Here is a 19,494-nt window from a genome sequence, read left to right on the forward strand (position 1 = left end):
TCTGCTTTCTCAGCGAGGCAGCTTCTGAGAAATAGAGGGCAGGGTCAGCTTTTATCCTACACTGCGGGGGGCTTCGCTATTTCAGCATTCCATTCAATCTGAGATCATCTACTCCAACTTCTTTATTTTACAAAAAGATAACTGAGGCTCAGAGAAATGTCACATGACTTGCCTAAGACTGAACAGCCAATGACAAGGCTAGGACTTTATAGTCCTAGAAGGTTGTGTGTGAATTTTCGGAACTTATCAGTTCAAAGTCACTCTAGGAGACGCTCATCATTTGCATTATACTGACACAAATTTAACAGTCTGCTTTATTATTCAGACACAAAATGAAGCCAAACTAAAAATAGCTGTAGCAGCTCTCGGTTTTGTTTTTGTTTTTGTTTTTTATTTCCCTATAGATGACTTGCTTTCTGGAAGGAAGAGTTTTGTGCTTTAAAAAAAAATGCATACATCACTTTGTCCTAGAAATAAGAGTTTGTAATAGACAGAAAGGTTAGGAGGAAGAGGGCATGCGTCCACAACGGTCATGGATAATTCAAATCCTTTGAAAAAGACTTCTAAACTATGCCTATTTCAATTCAATACAACAGTCATTTATTAGCAATTTTCTATATGCTAGACACTTTGCTAGGTACAAGAGGTCCAAAGACAAAAATGAAAATAGTCCCTAGCCCTAAGGAGCTTTTATTTTTGTATCAGTCTGTGTGGAAAGTTAGGTAGATGATCTGAATTTTCTTTTTGCATTCAAATTACAGGTATTTTGAAGAGAGGTTACTATTTTGGGGATAGAAGGCACAACTCATGGTGAAATTGTAGCAAGTATGCAGACAATAGTGTGTGCTACAGTTACCCAAAAATAACACTGGGAGATTTTCTAGGTATAAAGTGAAAGATTTATTGCCTTCTGGCGAGAAGCGGGTGTCTGCTTCGTCCGGCAGTCCGAGCGAAGCGAGGCAAGGCACAAAGGTCAGAACAAAGGTTATATAGTCCTAACCCAGAGATACCCACCCCCACTGGCTGTAAATTCCCATTGGACAGGCATTTCAGCCTTACAATCTAAAACGCGAAAATCTACCCCAGAAACAAGGAATCTCATTATAATACTACCAATCCTAGCTATTTTATCCTTATTTAGCCTTAGCCATTACCTAATACTAATGTAACAGTACAGATCATGTGTTTTCTAGGAACTTGAAACTTGGGCGTGTTCAGGCTAACGTAACCAACCTTGAGTTTGTAACAGTCTACAAAACTGTTACACTCAGTCCATCTGAGAGATCTCACACTGTTTACATTGTCTGACTCAGTAGCTTGTTTTCGCACTCTATCTCAGTGGGCTCCTTACCTTCAATGTTTAAAGGCAGGCATTAAATATGAAAAAATAACTAGGGTAAAGACTAAGTTGGTATAACATTCAGGTTACTAGCAATGCTAGTAATGCTTAGCCATTTGACATTTCTCAGAGACTTCACAGTTGCTAAAAAAAAAAAAGATGGGTTGGTTTTTATTACTGTCTAAAATCTGAAGCTAAAGGGCGGAACTTCCAGACAGAGAGTTTGGAGGCGGGGCGAGGGAAATAGGAAACATTACTCTTTTGTTGTTACTGGTCTTGTGCCAATTCAGTTCTACTGATGAGATAAATACAGAGAAACACAGAATACACTTAGAAGCAAAAGGGTCCTGAATGGATTGCTTGTTCTCAGGAAGAGTGAAGCTTTTTATAATAGAAAGAAAACAAGAATGTCAGTCTCAGAAGTCTTTGGATTTGTCACAGTTAATTGTCAGAATAAGAACTAGACTTATAGATGATTTAATTTTTTTTTAGCTATTTCCCAATCAACAGGTGCCTAGTTGAGGAAACTAGATATCTTTTTTATTTTTTTTAATTAGAAAGATTGTGTAAGTGAGAATAAGGAAGTTGATCAAGCATGACAGATCTAGTGAAAACAACAAAAAAAAAATGGAGCAGGGTTAAAAAAAAAACAACAACCAAACTTATGAGGAGTGCCTTCTGAAGGATTCAAATTCAGTAAATTCAAATTTCAGTAAAAAAAAAAGCAAGAAGCCAACTACAGAATGTGCAATCACGTAAAACATTTCCGTATTAGTCATTTTGTGCCCGAAGACTTGAATAAGAAAGAGATAAAGAAGGAATGAAAAATAGTATGTTTCAGTCTGTATTCAGACAACATCAGTTCTTTCTCAATTATTTACTTCAGCCTTTATAAGGGGGATAGGCCAAGCAGCTGAACTATTGCAACAGACTCCTAACTGAACTCCTGGCTTCCAATCTTTCCCCTTTCTCTCTCTCTTTTTATTTTGGTGAGGCAATTGGGGTTAAGTGACTTGCCCAGGATTACACAGCTAGTGAGTGTTATGTGTCTGAGGCCAAATTTGAATTCAGGTCCTCCTGATTCCAAGGCCAGTGCTCTATCCACTGTGCCACCTAGCTGCCCCTCCCCTTTTTAATCCATTCTCTTTGGATCTTTCCAAAGAACGATATTGACCATGTCACTCCCCTGATACCATTGGGATAAAATACAAACTCTTCAATATATGAAGCCCAGAATGATGTGACTTCAGCCTACCTTTCCAACCTAAATTCCAATGACTTGTGCTTTAGGTATTTTATGTTCCAGCTAAACTGGCCTAATTCCTGTTTTTGGAACTTACGCTGTTCATCTCTTTCCCATAATTCATAGGGCGTTGGCTTATGTATTTCAAATTATCGTTTTGGGGTGTTTGATCAGGATTGGGACAAATTATGAGTATACAAAATTTTCTAGACCTGGTTGACAAGCTACATGTAAGTAATTGACCAAGGCTATGTGGCATGTGCTCAAGACTTTTAAAGAAACTAAAAGGAGAGAAGATAGTTCTGTTGCCTGAGGCAATATTAGATAAAACAATGTCTATTGTAAAGCTTTGAGTTAGAGTTCAGACAGATGACTACTGTAAATTTGCCCCAGGAACTAAATAACTGGAGTCTTCATTTGAGATTGAGAAACTCTATAGCAAAGTATAGTATATAATCATTATACAAGGAAATAACATAACCATTTGGGGAAAGGCAACATAATTTCCACAATGGCAAACCACATCTCATTTATCTAAGACGGTTCTAAATAAGTTTCTGGATTGACAGCAGAAATCTGAAGTTATTTTCTCAATTTTGTTTACTAGTGGTTGTCTTTTACTATTTGCGATTCTCCTGAGCTCCAGTCTGCTGGAATTTCATTCCATCATGCCAGCCAGGTCTTCTGTCTGGCTTCCTAAATGCAGAGATAGGGAAGTAACACCATTTCTTCAGTTTCTCCTACTTGTCTCTTCACCTGAACTCCGTAAGAAACCTGAGAGGACTCTAACCCCTAGGGATGTTGTTTACCTACCTTAACTCACTCCTCAAAGATGAACAAACCCCACCCCCCTCCATCTCAATTATTCTGAATTCCAGCAGCCACTATTGAAACCCCGTTCTCCATTCTAATTCCTTATTCCCATTCCCCTCACTACCACCCCTACAGCAACACACGCATACACAGACACCATGTCCCTCACTAAGGCTACGCTTCCCTTCCTCCATGCCTCTGGACTTCCTGTTCCACAGGTAGCAAACTTGCTTTCATCTTAAATCTTTTTCTTTTCCACTCTTGACTCACACTGATACTTGGCCAGCCTTCAGCATTGGTTGCATTTTTATTCCTTCCCCTGGACTCACTGGTTGAGGCAGAGGATTTGTAATACTTCCTCATCATTGCCATTTTCAAGTTCTCCCCCTATCATCATCACTCGTTATCCTCTCTTCCTTTGAGGCTCACTCATTCCATATCTACACCACAATCCAAATTCAGCTGGCTGTTGTCTACTGACCTCCAAGACACTCTCCTTTACTCGATGAATTCCATGCCTGGCTCATAGTGTTTCTCTCATCTCCAATTCCTGCCCTAGGGGACTTCAACATACATATTGATAACTCCCTCAAGCACTTTAATCTCAGCTTACTTGTTTCACATGATCTACTCTGTGGAGTTTAAAATTGTCCAACCTATGAGAAAAGAAGCTGAGGCAGAGCTCTGAGACAATGACACTTCATTGAAGGGTCCATGGCCCCCTCTAGTGAAGTGGACCTCAGGTCTTCCTCATGACCTAAGATGCCCATGGTCCCCAGGACCTTGTTTTTATAGGGTTTGATGCCCAAATATGCAAAAGAGACATCATAAAATGCAGAATCTCATTGGCTGAGAGACCTGGCTCTGGAGGGCCAAAAATTATATATCAGTCAAAAAATGGTATATCAGCAGGGGAGAGTTGGGTGAAGCATAGGGCATTTCCACTGACTATGTGGTCATAAGATGGTCACCTGCTCATGTTGGGCAAGACACAGTGGTGCAGAAGTACAAAAATAATTTGAGGAATTTTCCAAAGAATCAAGGCATCCTGCCCAGGCTGGGTTTGGACATGGAATCTGAGTAAAACAGGATGGAGATATCTTTGTCAGCATTCTTGTAGTTGTTCAAGTGAGCCTCATAACTGGTAAACAAGTAGTGAACATTTTATCAAAATTTGAGGTCTAAATTAAAAAATGACAATTTCACCTAATTAATTTATTTCTGTAATGTCATCCCAATTAAATTACTAAAAATTATCTTACTGAGTTAGAAAAAAATAATAACAAAGTTCATTTGGAAGAACAAAAGGTCAGGAACTTTGAAGAAACCAAGGGAAAAAAGGCATAATGGATGCAGATTCAATAGTATCGGACCTCAAATTACGTTATTAGGTGAGAGTATTGTTGTAGTGTAAAATGGATAATTTTTATTATCTTAAATTAAAATAAAATTTTCATGTAAATAAAACCTATGCATCCAAGAATAGAAGGAACGCAGAAAATTGAGAAATAAACTTTCATAGATAATCTCTCAGATAGGATGTGACTGGGTTGGAATATTGCTGTGATGGAGGAAATGATGAACTGGTTGATTTAGGAAAACATGATTTAGAAAGACTGGGACATATGAAGGAAGATGCTATCTACTTTCAGAAACAGATAATAGGAGGAAATAAGCATAGTACAGTCTTACATGTGTGTGTATGAGTGTAAATATGTGTATGTTTATAGATATCTATGTATATGTGTATACATGTGTATATATGTGTGTGTGTATTTATATGTATATGTGTGTGTATGCTTAATTGTAGCCTTCTTTGGGGAGGGGGAAACAGAGGGAAAAAAATAAAGTAAAAGGTACACAGCAGAGAACAAAAGAAAACCGACAAAGAAGCAAAGAAAAGTTGGGCGGCTTTGAAAACAATTTGCCATATTTATTACATAGGTTTTCCTGAAATGGAAATTTATTGTTTTATATTGAATTCTCTCTTATGTTCTGCTATGTACATGACAATTTTTTTTCTTTTCTTATCTTGTATTTAAGTTTAAAATAAATTTAAAACTTACAAAAAAGAGTCTGAGGCCTATTATGAAGACCTACTATAAGATCTTATCTTAGCTAATTATCCCTATGTGATTTATGTAAAATAGCAAACTGATTAATACTGACTGGAATAGAAGGGGCCTAATGAATCATATCTCACAACTCCTCCATCCCACCTCAGTCACACACAAAAATTGTCTCCCTTGTGATCTTGCCATCACCCACAAATTATTTTCATGTTCATGAACTCTGACATGCCCTTATCTGATCACAATCTCTTGTCCGTTCCTCTTCTCACTCAGCCTTGCACACCAGACCCTGCTCTTCATCCACTCAGTGACCTCCAGACCTTTGACTCTCAGTTCTTTTCTTGGCCATCACCCTAGCTATGCTCGCCTCGCTTCCCCATTTTGACTTCTTGGTGAACCAGTTCAACTCAATACAGTCCTCTTCTCTCGAGTTCTTTGCTCTCTTCTCATATTGTTGATTATGCCCTGACAAGTCTTAGGCCTTGGATCATTTCGACCATCCACTGCTTAATGAAGGTGGAAAAAAAATCACAGAAGTGTTCTGACCGGGTCTACTAGAAATTTATGTTACATAACCATATTTGGGTTCTCATTACTGCTAGGCAATCTTTTCATATTTCCCTTATCAAGTCATTCTTTGTACTGGCTCTTCCAAACCTTTTCAACACGCATCAAACCTCCCACAGCTCTTCCTCTGCCCACCTTCTCAGATGAGAACCTTGTCTCATATTCCACTGAAAAAATTGAAGACATTCTTTGAATGTTCCCTTTTCTCCCTTCCTCCTAATCTCATATCTCCAGATGCCTTCTGCAACTATCTTCTCCTTCACCCCTGGCTCATAGGGCAAGATACACTTTCTCCTTGCGAAGGCAAAGCTCTTTCCATGTACAAGCGATCCTATTCCATCTTTCTTCTCCAGAAGATTACTCTTTCTATCATCCCCACTCTCTCACTCATCTTCAATCTCTTTTTGTCTACTCACTTCTTTCCTACTGCCTGCAAACATGCCTTTGCTACCACATCCTCACCTGATCTGTTCATCATTAGTTATATCTCTTCTCCCTTTTATGGCTAAACCACTTTGAGAAGGCCTTCTATAATCAATGGCTCTACATCCTTTCTTCTTAACTCTACAATTTGGCTTTGGATCTCAAAATTCAACCAAAATTGCCCTCTTTAAATTTACTAGTAATCTCTTAACTGCCAAATCTAAAGACATTTTTTCCTATCTTCATCCTTCTTCACATCTTTGTGGCCTTTGACACTGTTGATCACCCTCTCCTCCATGATACTCTCTTCTCTCTAGGTTTTTGGGACACTACTCTCTCTTAGTTCTCCTACCTATCTTACTGATCCTTTTCAGTCTCCTTTGCTAAATCTTTGATGGTGTCCCCAAGATCTCTGTCTTGGGCTCACTTTTCTTTTCCTCTATGCTCTTTTTTTCCTTTTTTTTTGCACTTAATAATATTTTATTTTTTCCCAATTGCATATAAACATAGTTTTCAACATTTATTTTGTAAGATTTTGAGTTCCAAATTTTTCTCCCTTTGTCTCTTCCCTCCCCCAAGACAGCAAGCAATCTGATACAGGTTATACGTATACAATCATAGTAAACATATTTCCACATTAGTCATGTTATGAAAGAAAATTCAGAATAAAAGGGAAAAACCATGACAAAGAAAAAAAAAGTGAAAATAGTATGCTTCAATCTGCATTCAGGCTCCATAGTTCTTTCTCTGGATGTGGTTAGCATTTTCCATCCCAGGTCTTTTGGAATTGTCTTACGTCATTGTATGGCTGAGAAGAGCTAAGCTTATCATAGTTAATCATTATACAATGTTGCTGTTGCTGTATAATGTTCTCCTGGTTCTGCTCATTTCACTCAGCATCAGTTCATTTATGTCTTTCCAGGTTTTTCTGAAATTCACCTGCTCATTATTTCTTATAGCACAATAGTATTCCATTATATTCATATACCACAACTTGTTCAGCCATTCCCCAACTGATGGGCATCCCCTCCATTTCCAATTCTTTGCCACCACAAAAAGAGCTGCTACAAATATTTTTGTACATGTGGGTCCTTTTCCCTTTTTTATGATCTTTTTCTATGCTCTTTTACTTGATAATCTCATCAGCTTCTATGGATTCAATTTGTCACCTCTATGTTTATGATTCTCAGATCTACTTGTCTCTGCTGACCTCCTGTTGACCTCTAAGCTTGCATCTCCAACTGTCTTTCAGACATCTTCAGCTGGATGTCTTATAGACATTTAAAACTCAACATGTACAAAATTCAATTAATTATCTTTTCCCCAATATCTTCACCCCTTCACTATACTCCAGGTCACCCAAGCTTGCAACCTAGGTGTCATCCTCAACTCTTACCCTCTTCCACTTTCACCACCCATATTTGACCTGTTACCAAGTCCCGTCAGTCCTATCTTGGTAACATCTCTCTTCTCTACTTCCTTTTCTTCCTTGATGCTACCACCATCCTGGGACAATCCCTCATCATCTCATGCCCAGTGGACTATGACAATAGCCTGCCAATTAGTCTCCTTTCTGCTGCAATCCATCCTCCATTCAGCTGTCAGTGATCTGCCTAAAGTGAAGATCTGACCATGTCATCTCCCTTACCCCAGTCTTCCATTCAACAAATTCCTTTGGCTCCCTATCACCTCCAGGATCAAATCTAAAGTCCTCAGTTTGGTGTTTAAAGCCTTTCACAACCTAGTAGTCCTCTCCTACCTTTCTATTCTTCTTATACCTTCCTCCTCATCACAAACTCTACAATCCAGTTAACTGACCTTGCCATTCTTCAAACAAGACACTTCATCTCCTGACTCCAGATATCTTCACTGGATGTCCCCCATTCCTGGAATGCTTTCCCACTTCATCTCTTCCTCCTGGTTTCTCTGGCTTCCTTTAAATCTCAACTGAAGTCCCACTTCTTCAAGAAGTCTTTCTCAAAAAATTTTTGCAGCAAGTATCTCTGATAAAGGCCTCATTTCTCAAATATATAGAGAACTGAGTCAAATTTATAAAAATACAAGTCATTTCCCAATGGATAAATTGTCAAAGGATATGAACAGGTAGATTTCAGACAAACAAATCAAAGCTATTAATAGTCACATTAAAAAATACTCTAAATCACTATTGATTAGAGAAATGCAAATTAAAACAACTCCAAGGTACCACCTCACACCTATCAAATTGACTAATATGACAAAAAAGGAAAATGATAAATGTTGGAGGGAATATGGAAAAACTGGGACGCTAATGCAATGTTGGTGGGGTTGCGAACTGATCCAACCATTCTGCAGAGAAATTGAGAACTACACCCAAAGGTTTATAAAACTGTGCATACCCTTTGATCCAGCAAATACCACTATTAGGCCTATATCCCAAAGACATCAAAAAAGGGTGGGGGGAGAGAGAAGGACTTGCATGTACAAAAATATTTATTGCAGCTCTTTTTGTGGTGGTTAGAAATTGGAAATTGAGGGAATTCCCATCAATCGGGGCATGGCTGAACAAGTTGTGGTGTATGATTATGATGAAATGTTATTGTGCTATAAAAATGAAAAGCAGGATGATTTCAGAAAAACCTGGAAAGATTTACATGAACTGATACAAAGTGAAATGAGCAGAACCAGGAGAACATTGTACACAGTAACAATATTATATGATGATAAACTGTGAATGACTTAATTATTCTCAGCAATACAATGATCCAAGATAATCCTAAAGGACTCATGATGCAGCATGCTATCCAGTTCTGTGTGCGACAACGGCCACACCAGAATTAAAAGTTCAGAGGCTGAGTCAGAGATCAGAAAAGGTTTTATTCTTTCTCATGAGAAAGGGCACAGCCCTCGTTGCACAAGTAGAAACAGCCAGGGAGTGCAAAGTCTGTTAGTGGGGAACAAAGTCTTATAGTCCTAACGCAATACCCCCTCCCCATTCCTGAACCCTTCTTCCCATTGGCTGGGTTTCAGGGTGCGCAATCTAAACGTGGCTTTCTAAGACTCTTAGTACAATAATATCCTTATTTGGAAATATTTGCCTAGAGACAAAGGCTCAGGAAGACTTTCAATAACGGTTTAGAAGTTCTGCCTAGAGACAGATAAGCAGGAAGCCCCTGGCGGTTAAGCTAGCAGTCTTTCGCAATTTTTACCTTGCTAGAGGAATTGGAACACAGGTTAGCTCTTGCTTAATGCACAGCAAATGTTTGCAGATTCATCAAGTTTTATTGCTTTGGGGGTACAAAGGGAATTTATGAGTTTTAGTACTGAGGAAACTTCGTCTATCTTACTCACTTCCAAAGAAAGAGCTGATATTGTCTGAATATAAACTAAAACATGCTACTTTTCCCTTCTTTCCTTCCTTTTTTCCTTTTCTTTCTTTCTTTCTTTCTTTTTTTCTTTCTTTCTTTCTTTCTTTCTTTCTTTCTTTCTTTCTTTCTTTCTTTCTTTCTTTCTTTCTTTCTTTCTTTCTTTCTTTCTTTCTTTCTTTCTTTCTTTCTTTCCTTTTTTCCTTTTCTTATACAAAATGACCAATATGGAAATGTTTTACATGATTGCACATGTATAACCTATATCAGATTGCTTACCATCTGGGGAGAGGGAAGGAAGAGAGGGAGGGAGGGATAGAATTTGGAACTCAAAACTTTAAAAAAAAGGAAATGTCAAAAAATTGTTTTAACATGTAATGGGGGGAAAATAAATATTATATTAAAAAAGAAGCCTTTCCCAGTCCTTCTCAATCTTAGTGTCTTCACTCTGAGATGATCTCCAATTTACCCTGTATACATCTTCTTTTGTACATAGTTGTATGCATGTTGTCTCCCTGATCAGACTGTGAGCTCCCTGAGGCCAGGCATTGTTTTTGCTTTTCTTTGTTGCCTCATTGTTAAGTGCTGTTCCTGGCTTATTTTAAGCGCTTAATAAATGCTTATCGATTGTCTGACTGCTTTTGGTCTGGAAAGGAGTGAAACAGAGAAGCAGGGAATAGGACTCTTTGGCAAGACACTTACATTGTAAGAAAGAGCAGAGAACAGATATGTGCCCTGTCTCCTCAGGGAAAGAGACCCTAGGTCAGATAATCACTGTATTCACTGTGTAATCTGTATACTTTCTTTTCAACAGGTGACTGCAATTTAATTGTTTCTCCTAGAGAAAGAACATGGATCCACTTGCTCATCATTTACGTGTGGAACCATCATATTCGGACTTGGTTATTAATGTAGGAAAAGTGACCCTTGGTGAAAAAAACAGGAAACCGTTGACAAAGTCTCAGGAGCAAGAAAGAGAAAAAATCGCCATTGCTGCATGTTCTTTGTTGAACTCCGGAGGAGGAGTGATCTACATGGAAATGGCCAACAAATGGGATACTTGGGAGAACATGGAGATGGGACAGGATTTAGAAAACTCCTTAAGGAACTTTATCGATCCTTTCCATTTTCATACCTATTTTGCAACACTGTCACAAAACGGATATTATTTCATTTTCGTTAAATCTTGGAGCAATGGAGTTTCCCCTGAGAATAGCTCTACCATACCCCGTATTTGTAGTCAGAGTATGTTTCTGTGGGAAAGGAGCGGCACTAGTACTTTAAGGATGAGCCCAAGTGCGGTCGTCAACTTTCTGAAAAATAAAAAAAAAGAAAGAGGTGCGACCAGAGTAGAAAGTCCACCGCTTAAAAAAGTATTAAAGACTAGCAAATGCAACATCGAGGAGAGTGACCTTGTTGTCCAAGTATTCCAAAGAGACCGCCTTGAGAGAGACGAAGTGCTACCATTTTCTGAATCGATTTTAGTAGAATTTAAAAATTTCTCAACAGACAAAATTGTTGACTATGTAAAAGGCATAATACCGAAGTACGTTTCAGCATTTGCCAACACAGAAGGAGGATACCTCTTTATTGGTGTGGAAGATAGCAGTCGGAAAGTTAAGGGAGGCTCGAAGGAAAAAGTGAACCCAGGCTTGTTGAAGAAAGTAATAAAGCAAAAGGTAGACAGCTTGCCCCTTGTCCACTTCTGCAGCCACAGGTGTTCGATAAGCTACACAATCAAATTTATGGAAGTATATGACAAGGGAGAATTCTATGGTTATGTCTCTGTGGTCAGAGTGGAACCTTTTTGTTGCGTGGTATTCTCAGAAGAGCCCATTTCATGGATTGTGAAGGATGGACATATAAACAGATTATCGACTGAGGAATGGATGGACATGATGTTGGGTGCTGACTCAGGTAAGAAAAAAGAAAAGAATTGCTTCCTTCTATTCACTGCCTTTTCATATTATCCCTATGGTCCTCCACTGGCTCTTTCAATCTTTTGTACTTGGGCTATGAACAGTAATAGTAAAATTGATAATAACTAATCTTTACATATAACTTTAAGGTTTACAAAGCACTTTACAAATATCATCTTATTTGAGTCCTACAATAACCAAATGAGGTAGATGCTGCTATTATCCCCAACTTATAGGAAATTGAGGCAGGGAATGATTAAATGAGTGCTAAGTAAATGTATGAGACAGGATTTGAAGTCGGGTCTTACTCCAAATCTGACCTCTAAATATGCCACCCAGCTGCCTCAGAGAGCATTTACAAATGTCTATCCTGAGGGCTTGTAGTATGGGGGTTCCAGCTTGTACTCTATTTTTTTTTAGAACTGAGAGCAACCTTGAACTTGGGTGGAGGTTATTTTTATAAATTTCTCCCGAAGTTGGGATTCTCCATGAGGAGTCAAGTTTCAGAAATCAGATTTTATGTCTTAGTTCACACTCAGAGCAGGGTCATTGTAAACAGGACGACTGTGGTCAGAGTACTGGTCATCCATGCTTTCTGGTTTCTGATGTTTGGATTTTTTTTAATTGAGGCAAATGGGATTAAATGACTTGCTCAGGATCATACAGCTAATAAGTGTCTGAGGCCAGATTTGAACTCAGGTCCTCCTGACTCCACACCCAGTGCTCCATAAACTGTGCCACCTAGCTAACCCCTCTGACATTTGGATTTTAATAAATTTAGCGATGAATTTAAGTATTATAAACTGAAAGAACAAAATAGCTTCCTTTATTAAGTAAATAATCAACATGAGATGGGCTTAAAGATCTCAAGATAGTGACTGAAACTTTAGGACCAAAATATAAATGGTTCAGATACAATTCCATTTCTCAGTTAAGACATCCAGAAATCCTATGAGAGGAGCCCAATTATAGTAAGGTGTTCATTAGTGGAATGTCTTTTGGCAGAGCTGAAGAAAGAGCAAGGAGAGAAATAAAGGTTGATCCAGTTAGCAGGTAGGTAATAATAATAATAATAGCTGGCAGTTACAAAAACTTTTTAAGGTTTGCCCTTTACATATGTTTTCTTATTTGATCCTCACAACCACCCTTGGAAGTAGGTGCTACTATTATCCCTATTTTACAGATGACAAAACTGAGTCTGAGAGATGTTAAGTAACTTGTCCAAGGTCACAAGCTGGTATGTGAGACAGAACTTGAACTCAGATCTTGTCTCCAAGTCCAGAACTCTATCCACTGCACCACCTACTAGCCTACTATAGATTCATTTGTTTGGAAACAATGTTTCTGGCTGGTATACAAAGGAAATAAAAACCATATTGGTTCAAACCAATGTCTTTCCATGTAATTTGCCAGTCAGTTGGTCAATAAACATTTATTAAATGCCTACCATGTTCCAGGAACTGTGCTAAATTCTGAAGATATGAAAAAAGGCAAAAGGCAGCTCCCCCTCTCAAGGAATTAATAGTCTAATGGGTGAGACAGCATGCAAACAATTACGTACAAACCCAGAATATACAGGATTGTTTTGAGACCATCCTTTAGTATAAGGGAGCCCCTTCTGGGATGATGTAGGGTTCCACTATTGATCCTTGCTTTCTACAACCCGGCTCACAGTGCCCTCCTTGCCCGGTATAGGTGCAGCCATCAATAAGTTAAATCCTTGTCCATCTATCCAGTTTGTATCTAAGGAAAGGCTTGTGAGCCAGCCAGAGATGTTGGGGAAACAACCCCTTAATGAGTTTGGGTGCTGAGAATTACATGTAAAACAATGGGAGTGAATTCAATGCAAAGCTTTGTTGGAAGCAATGAGGAAGAGAGAGAAGGGGAAAGAGGAAAAGGGGAGTCACATACAACTCAGGTATGCACACTAACATAGAGTATAATTCATGGAAGGGCAGTGCTATGTTGGGGAGCACAGAGGCATGGGTCCATTTAGCAGGAAGGGGGTGCTTCAGCAGGGCGGGCTTCTCCTGCTGGAGGGGAGGATGTGCTCCAAAGTGCCCTTCTGAGGGGAGAGTTCCTATACTATGATTCTGGATGGTCTCTTGGGAGCTCGCCAAGTTGCCTATCAGGGGTCAGGGCAAAATATTGTTTTAGGAGTTTGTCATCAGAGAGAAAAACAAGCTGGTGGTAGACAAATATTATTTGGGGGTCACAGATGTACTAATGTTCAAAAATGTTATGGTTGGTATTTTTCTGAGTATGTTCTATAAGCTTACAGCCTTCCTTAAGGGGAAGCTGTCATGGTGGTCTCAAGACCTTCAGGCTTAATCTTATAACAAAAATTAAGTTGGAATAATTAACAGAAAAAAAGCACTGGAATTAAGGGGCATAGGAAAGGCTTACTGCAGGAGGCAGGGTTTTAGGTGGGATTTGAAGAAGCGAGGAGGTAGCCACAAGGAGGGGGAGAGACACACGCATGGGGGACAGCTAATGAAAATACTCAGAGTAGAGAAGAATTTTCTTGTTCAAGAAACAGCAAGGAAGCCAGCGTCACTGGATCAAAAAATACATGGCAGAGTATAAAGTATAAGAAGACTGGAAAGGTGAGAGGGTGCCAGGTTGTAGAGGGCTTTGAACATTAAGCAGACTTTTTATATTTAATCCTGGAGATGATAAGGAGCCACTAGTTTACTGCATAGGGGGAACAGGGAGGGTGACCTGGTCAGACATGTACTTCAGGAAGTTAATTTTGGCAACTGAGTGAAGAATGGAGTGGAGTAGGGAGAGACTTGAGGCAGGCTGATTCACCAGCAGTCTATTGCAATAGTCCAGGTATGAGGTGAAGAGGGCCTGCACCAGGGTAGTGGCAGTCTCAGAGGAGAGAAGAGGGCATATAATAGAGATATTACAAAGATTGAATCAACAGGCCTTGGCAACAGATTGAATATGGGGTTAAGATATCATGAGGAGGGGCAGCTAGGTGGTACAGTGGATAGAGTACTAGCCCTAGATTCAGAAGGCCCTGATTTCAAATTTGGTCTCAGGCACATAACACTTACTAGCTGTGTGACCCTGGGCAAGTCACGTAACCCCATTGCCTAACCAAAAAACAAAACAAAAAAAAAGAGAGACAGATCATGAGGAATGAAGGGTGACACTTAGATTGTAAGCCTGAGTGACCAGGAGGGTGGTGGTACTCTCAACATTATTTGTCCTTCATTCTCAAAGAGGACCAATGACAACATAAGGTGATATCTTGTCTTGCACATGAATTGGATTTAAATGAGGCAGAGCTCCACAAAGTCATCAGCCTCACTTTCTCCTCCAGAGTCACTGGAGCCCAGTGGCAAGACAAAAGTCAAGATGACTGGCGACGGCCCCACCCTCAACAGTAATGTGAAAGTTAGGAAGAGGAGATGGTTTTGGGGGGAAAATAATAAGTTCAGTTTTGGATATGTTGGGTCTAAGATGTCTTCAGGATATCCAGTTTGAATACCCAATAGGCAGTAGCAGATGTGAAACTGGACAGCAGCAGAGAGGTTGGGGCTGGATAAGTAGATTTGTGAATCAGCATAGATAATTGAATCCCTGGGAGCTTATGAGCAGACTTCCTTCTGCTCAGCTCAAGGGGGCAGGAGCCAGATAAATGTGTGGAAGCTACTGGGCCAATTTCTGCTTGACCTAAGGAAAAACCTCAGAACTAGAGCTATCCTGAAGTTGGGTGGCTTGTCCCAGCAGTACATTCTTGTTCACTTGGGGTCTTCCAGCAAAAGCTGACTGACCACATGGAAGGTATGTTGTGGGGTGGATGCCTGTTCCTGATGTGTTAGGTCTAAGGTGGCTTCCAACCCTGATATTCTGTTATTCATTGAGCAAGGGACAAGAGAGGGCTAACGCTTATTTTTTTTTTTTGTCTTGGCTAAGATCTTTCACACCTGGCTGAAAACTTTGACTCTCAGTTGAGCCTGGACGATTGCCCTCCCCTCAGCAGACCAGTATATTGCAAGAAGGACTTGGAACATAAAGAAGTACTTCAGAAACGTTTGTTCCCAGGTAACTGGCCCAAGCTTAAAGACCTCAAATTCTCCTTCTGGAGTGGATCAAGATGCTCAGGGCATTCAGAAAAATGGTCCTGAAATGAACTTTTCTTGGGCCCATCGACTCTGACCATATGTGATATATGTGATAGCTATATAAAACATGGCTACTCACACAAAACAAGGTTGAATAGCACCAGATTAATGAATCAGGCTTCTCTTGACACTGCTCTTGTGAGACATAATTATTTAAAAGAAATTTGCTATCTTGAGTGTTGCTATCATCCCCTAAGAGTCTTACTGACTAGTCTCTATTGCAAGATGTTAAATTGCAACTTAAGGACAAACTTAATTTGTGGAAATTCAAATATATTTTTGTTTACTAGTGAGTACTTTTTTTTTTCTAGACCAGAGATTCTTCCCTTGGGACCCACAGGCTCCTAAGGGGTCAGTGGATAGATTTCAGGGATTTTATGAATTTGAATGGCAAAAGTTTACATCTTTATTTCAATGTAATATAATTGGTTTCCTTTGCAATCCTATGTGCTTTATTTTATGCATTTAATAATAATACCTAACAGCTAATGCTTATATAGCGCTTACTATATGCCAAATGATTTACAATTATTATCTCATTTGATCCTCATAACAACCCTGCCAGGTAGGTGCTGTTCCCATTTTACATATGAGGAAACTAAGGCAGAAGAGTTTAAGTGACTTGCCTGGGGTCACACAGATAGTGAGTGTCTGAGGTCGTATTTGAACTCAGGTCTTTCTGGCTCAAGGCCCAGAACTCTATCCACTGTCCCTCCTTCCTGTCTAGATGCAATTTAAAAGGTTCCTTAGATGTCAACAGCCTGCCAAAGAGGTCCAGGACACACAAAAATGGGTTATAACCCCTGGTCTAGACAGACATTTTGCTCAAAGCAAGCAAATGAATAGCCTTCTCACTAGAAATGTAAATAGTACCCTAATTCATAAGTATGCGGATTGTTCTTTCCTACTATTGCCACAATATACTACTGAGCATTTGTGCTAGCAGGGAAACCAATTGTCCTTTCCAAAACATTATTCTGTCTCCTACAGTTTTTTTCCCCACCAGGGTTATAGGCATTGTCCTCCTTGAGGACATTTTTCATAGATTTAGAATCTATAAACTTATGAAAATCTCATGAATTTATCAGAACCTGGACACTGTTTCAGTTGGCATTCTTCTCAAATGCTAGCATGTTACCAACTTTGACAGATAGTGCGGGGAAGAAAAGTTGGATATGTTGAATATGTTCCTTAAAAAGGTATATTTAAATAGAATTTATTTGTTGCTATGTTCCTATTATATTCTATGATATTTTAAAAATATTCTTGTTGAAATAGTGGCATCCATCATAATTCCTTTATCCTCTACTCAAGACAGTCTACTCTGATGGATAATCCTGGCATGAAGGTAATCCTGGGCTGGCAAAGAAAGGATGAACCAGCACTCATTCTGGTAGTTCCAACACAAATGAAAAGCTTCGAGTGTGGGTCTCATGGCCAACTAGGCATCTATAAGCCAATGCCCAGCCTAGCTAAGTTTGGAAAAACTTATTAACCAGGTTCTAATTTTTTTTTGAATAGTGCAAGAAGTTGAGGCTACTAATGTATGGAGGAATTATTTTCTGTTTGCATGAAGAGAATATACTTATGCCTGTGAAATCGTGGATATGTTGAAAGTATATTTTGAATCCCTATTTGAGTGTGATTTCACAAAAATGTCTGCTGAAATATTATTGTCCTTGATAGCAATAACAATAATAATGATGATAACTAGGCTTTATATATTACTTTAAGATTTGCAAAGCATTTTACAAATATTGTTTCATCTTCACAACAACCTTGTAAGATAAGCAGTGTTATATTATCCCCATTTTACAGATGTAGAAACTGAGGCAGACAGAAGCCTCTATGGGCAACTAGGTGGTGCAGTGGATAGATTGCTAGACCTGGAGCTGGGAAGACTTGAGTCAAAATCTGGCCTCAAATACTCCCAAATTGTGTGGCCCTAGGCAAGTAATTTAACCTCTGTCTCCCTCAGTTATTTTATCCTATAAAATGGGGCTAATAATAGCACCTACCTTCCAGGGTTGTTGGGAAGATCAAGTAAGATATTATTTGTGAAGTGCTTATCACAATGCCTACCACGTAGTGGGCACTTAATAAATACTTATTTCCTTCTATTCTTCTTCCCACCACACCACTATTTTAAGGATGAAGAAACTGAGACCCAGAATGGCTAAATGGTTTTCCCACAACCATTGGCTAAGTTAGGATGCAGACCCAACTCATCCCATTCCAGCCCCAGGGCTCTTCCCACTGCACCGTCCTACCTCAGTATAGCTTGTAGCTTTTCACTTTTAAAGAACTTTACACACTTGGACCTTTTCCCCAGATATCATTTAAAATGGCAGCCCAAGCCATTGCCTGAAAGTGGAATGGGCCACTCCAGGTAGTAGGGGGTCACTGAGTGCTCTCCCCACCTCATTCTCCAATTGCTAGAGGTCGTGCAGTGCCAAGAGTGGTGCAGTCATGAGAATACTGTGTTAGGAATTGTAGGTTCAGATAGTTGTTCTTCTTATTGCTTGGGTGGTCTTGTGCAAATTCCATCATCTCTCTGGGCTTCACTTCTTCATCTGTAAAATGAGGGCATTGGATGAAATGGCCTCAATGGTCCCTTCTAGGTGTCTAGATATATGGTTAGCTAAAGAGCAATGGAAAGGAAAGGTGATACTACTCATACAGTTTGTGACACTGTACACACTGAGGAAGGAGGTACTGGAGAAAGCTTCAAATGTCAATATTTCTCTTGAGATGCTTGACTAAGGTTCTCTAACTCATTCTCATTGTTTCCATGTCTAGTACCATCAGAGGGGATAAAATACAATCCAGATTCCCTCTGCCAGGAGTTGTTTTCAGAACATGAAGGACTGGGAGAGTTAATGAGTAACCAAATGTTCGAAGAAGAGTGTTCCCAAGGAATACTGATATTTTCTAGAAGCTGGGCAGTTGATATTGGCTTACGGGAGAATCAGCGAGTCCTTTGTGATGCTCTTCTAATAGCCTGTAATAGCTTCCCTGTTCTGTATACAGTCCTCAGGGAGCCATCTCCTGATGGAGAGGACTATTCCCTCCATACTGCCCTTATGTTAAAGCAAAAGTTGGTGAACACCGGTGGTTACACTGCGAGAGTGTGTATTATTCCCAAGGTTGTGATCTTGAACTCTGGAAGTGTTGCAGAGGTCTCCAGGAGCTCAGGTCTGCCCATTCTTTACCCTTCATCTTACAAAGTGACGAACAAAGAAATGACAAACCTGCTGCAGTCCCTGGTGATAGTCCTGCTCAGCTTCCGGTCCTTTTTAAGTGACCAGCTTGGCTATGAGGTTCTAAACCTACTCACAATTGAACAGTATAATGTGGTTTCAAAGAACCTTCACAACACTCCGAAATTGTTTGTCCATGGCTTCCCTGGAACAGGGAAGACAATTATAGCCATGAAGATCATAGAGAAAATCAGGAATGTGTTCAACTGTGAGAAAAAGGAGATCCTCTACATCTGTGAAAATCAACCCCTGAGGAATTTCATGAGGTGAGCTCATGTCAGGACTTTCTGTCCTGAGCTGATGTCCTATGGTTTTATTTTTTTTAAACATTTAAAAAAAAATTTTAAGCAATTGGGGTTAAGTGACTTGCCCAGGGTC

At 39.5% G+C, this 19,494-nt stretch overlaps 1 protein-coding gene across 2 annotated transcripts in view; it reads left to right on the forward strand.

Annotated features, from left to right (window-relative positions):
• SLFN11 (schlafen family member 11) overlaps positions 1 to 19,494 on the forward strand; it is a 32,305-nt gene that overhangs the window by 3,275 nt on the left and 9,536 nt on the right. For both annotated transcript variants that reach the window (XM_021006073.2, XM_021006063.2), the window contains 3 exons: positions 10,616 to 11,718; positions 15,648 to 15,776; positions 18,656 to 19,382. In XM_021006073.2, coding sequence (XP_020861732.1) covers positions 10,653 to 11,718; positions 15,648 to 15,776; positions 18,656 to 19,382 — 1,922 coding nt within the window. In that variant the 5' untranslated portion in view covers positions 10,616 to 10,652. The remainder of the gene's footprint in view (positions 1 to 10,615; positions 11,719 to 15,647; positions 15,777 to 18,655; positions 19,383 to 19,494) is intronic.

Source organism: Phascolarctos cinereus, unplaced genomic scaffold, assembly GCF_003287225.1.
Source record: "Phascolarctos cinereus isolate Bilbo 61053 unplaced genomic scaffold, phaCin_HiC Scaffold_5;HRSCAF=322, whole genome shotgun sequence".
Lineage (NCBI taxonomy): Eukaryota > Metazoa > Chordata > Mammalia > Diprotodontia > Phascolarctidae > Phascolarctos > Phascolarctos cinereus.